General features: G+C 37.3%; 1 protein-coding gene across 1 annotated transcript in view; it reads left to right on the forward strand.

Annotated features, from left to right (window-relative positions):
- Positions 1 to 385: 385 nt before the first annotated feature.
- The window catches only part of rcc2 (regulator of chromosome condensation 2), a gene marked incomplete in the record, with an annotated part of 7,613 nt that continues 4,707 nt past the window's right edge, over positions 386 to 3,291 (forward strand). The window contains 3 exon segments of the mRNA XM_035656765.1: positions 386 to 558; positions 1,586 to 1,800; positions 2,396 to 2,489. Coding sequence (XP_035512658.1) covers positions 1,600 to 1,800; positions 2,396 to 2,489 — 295 coding nt within the window.

Raw genomic sequence — 3,291 nt, forward strand, 5'->3', positions numbered from 1 at the left:
CCTGTGTGTGTGTATTAAAAAAGAGTGAAAAGAACAATTTCCCCTAGGGGATTAATAAAGTATATCCTCTTCTTATTATTATTCTATGAATTTCATTATCTTTTTCTATGTATATAGCGTGAAGGAACTGCAAACTTTCATTTTATTATACAACCTTGAGTTGTATAACGAAATAGATTAAGTATGAAGTATATAGTACATGGTCAAAAACTACATTTATCACATTTATTCTTTTTTCCAAGTTTTGGTCATTTTTTATGCTAGTGTTTGATTTCTCAATAAAAGTTTTCTTCAGTGCCAATAAGACACTTTTAATTCACGTTTATGTCGGTTCAGTTGAAGTTGTGTGTTCAGTGGGAGTGTCCATTTGTGTTTTGCGTCATAGTATTTGCAGGCCTAGTTGGACACGAAGTTGCAGTTGTATGTATTAGTGAGTGCTTGGTTTCCTGTATGAATACTTAATGCAAACCACGTGGTGTGAAAGCAGACTGCAGCTTCTTTTGTTCAAATCAATCAAACCGGAGACGGGCAAAGAGCTGCTGAATCAGGAAATCACCGGTACATTTATTTATTCTTTACTTTATACATTTACAAATAACATTTTTCGAAATCACAGAAATTATACGTACGCTAAACGTAAAACTTGTCCAATCGAGAAAATAACGAAAAAGTTTTTGTTTTTGTCGTTTGGTGTAGCTTTAGTGTCCATGTCTTTATTTAGAATGCCTGTTAGCTTGCAGTAGCGAGGTAACATTAGCTTGGTGAACACTAGTAAGCTATTTGAGAAATTTTAAACTAAACTTATTTCACTTTGGGTTAAATTGAATTAGCCATTTCTGTATAACATATAAGCTTTGTCTAGGTCGTCTGCGTATCGGTAACTGTAACTTCACAAGTTGTACGTTAGCACGTCAGCTAACGTTAGCTTGCTACCCAACCATTATGTGAACAAAGAACGACAGTGGTTAGCTGCTTAGCCTAATGAAGCTAGCAGCTACCTACCAGAGTCTAGGTACTCGACGGACAGCGGTATCTGTTTTAGTTTGCTGTTTGATTTTGGTTTCTGGTGCTTGTTTGCATTGCCTATTGATTAAAGAGCCAGTGAAGAAGGTAATTTAAGAAAACGGGCCACGTTTTCTCTTTAATGGCTGATTCTTTACAATAAAGGTAACAATGGCTAATGTTACTTAAAACATCTCCAGTAAACTTGCTTCTCTTAACCTTGTTTAAAGATACGCACACATGCAGAGATCTAGTCAGTAGCGGTGTATGTGTTTACAGACAGTCAAAGCTCAATTGTTTTAAGTGTGTAAAGTTAATTTAACGAAAAACATTAGTGTGAGTTATTGCGTTCAACAAAGTCCATTCTTCCACAACCTGCCAATAAGTTGTAGTAATTGGTGTCAACTTTTTTGTTATGCTATGTGTAATATCTCCCATTTGCCTTGTTCGAAATATTTCTTTATTTTTCTTTGCTCTGATTTTTACATTTCCATTGGTTTGAGTGCAAGTACTGTTAGTCTTAATTGCACATTATAATTTCACCCTGTATAAACTGATCACTTCCTCTTTCCCACAAAAACAGCTTCTGTTTGAAAAATGCCACGCAAGAAGGTGACAGATGTCTCAGGGAATGGTGGTATGAAAAAGAAGAGGGCCAGCGGTAAAAGGAAAGAGAGGGACTTTAGTAGCGATGATGAATTTGACTACGAGCAGGAGAACAACAAGAAACCTGGGAAACCTGCTGCCAAGTCTGGTCTCCAGCCTGTCACTGTGGCAGACGATGTCAAGGAGAAAATAGTAGGTTTGATGTACTGTCTGTAACTGAATTGTCTTTTTAGAGAACTGCCAGAATTGTCTTTGCAATTTAAAATGTGCATTTATTGTATGGCCTGTCATCTATGAATGGCCAGTAAATTGATTGGGAGAAGTGGGGCAGACACATTCGATTCTCACAAGTATCTTTATGATTTTGACAAATTAAGAAGTCAGAATGTTGAATTAGTACCTTTTTATAACAATGACTTCCAACCAGCATCTGCACATGTTTTTTTGTTTTTTTTTACTCTTTGTTTGACCCTTGGCGTGAAATGTAGTTTTCTTTTATCTTCTCGGTGTTGAAAAAAAATATTCTTGTAATGGCATACTGTATTGATAAAAAGTCCTTGTTCATCAGCAGTTGGTTAGAAATGCAGGGGAAAATAAATACATGGGCATGTCTTCAAACTTGGAAATCGAGATAAAAAAAAGTGTTATTTCTTTATTTCTCAAATTTTAGAGTGTTCCTTTAATCAAATCACAGATGCTGTGATCAAGCTGCAGTTGTTGAAAGAATTATTTTTTTGAGTTTAGACAACACTGTTTTGTCATTGACCTCACTGTGTCCTTTTTACAGAAACTTGAGTGTCCAAAGGTAAAGGGTCAACTGCTCATCTTTGGAGCAACAAACTGGGATTTAATTGGACGAAAGGAGGTGCCCAAACAACAAGGTAAAATATTTTTATATGAAATGGCGAGGTCGGGTCTAGAGTGTGTATACCTGTGATTGATAACATCCCCCTTTTTTATGCTGATGCTAGGGTGAGACTGATCCAATATTGCTCAGGTGACCATACTGACATAAAAAAGCAAACTTAAAAACCAATCCATCCAGTGGATGATGGGGGTCTGCTCAAAGTCCAGGAAAATGTCCTGGAAAGGTCCTGGTAAACAATTTTCTTAAAAAGAGTAGGAACCTTCTGTATTGAGGTGACGTATTTTTGTGTGCAGCATGCGCTGTTTGGGACTATGTTGGGTTTAGTCCTGATGAGAAAAGGCAATCTGCCAACACGGATGAAGCTGTGTGCACATCATCTGCTCAGCAGACTGATGTATCATCGGGTCCTCCAGCAAGACTAAGAAGACATGGAAGAAGGGTGCTTAACTATTGATTATTCTGTGGGACATGAGTATTTAAACTAGGGCTGCAACGATTCCTTGAGTAACTCGATTACAAAAAATGATGGAGGAATTTCCTCTGCCTCGAAGCCTCGTTTAATTAAATTTAAAGCTCACGTTTCGCACAGATTCTTTTTAGTGTGACACAACGTGCTTACGTCACAGGCTGTGAGTCCCCTACCTTTTGGTAAGGTGTGTGGATTAGTGATATTAAATAAATGAAGGACCCGCGGATTGGAAAAAACCCAAACCTGCGGGTCCTTCATTTATTTAATAATTTGACCTGCTCCATCCCGTCTATTTTCACAACCCGCCCCGCCGCTATTAAATTAAAAAAAAACGTTAAATATGTCT

Source organism: Morone saxatilis, unplaced genomic scaffold (assembly GCF_004916995.1).
Source record: "Morone saxatilis isolate NCDOM2014 unplaced genomic scaffold, NCSU_SB_2.0 Contig15, whole genome shotgun sequence".
In the NCBI taxonomy this organism is placed as follows: Eukaryota; Metazoa; Chordata; class Actinopteri; family Moronidae; genus Morone; species Morone saxatilis.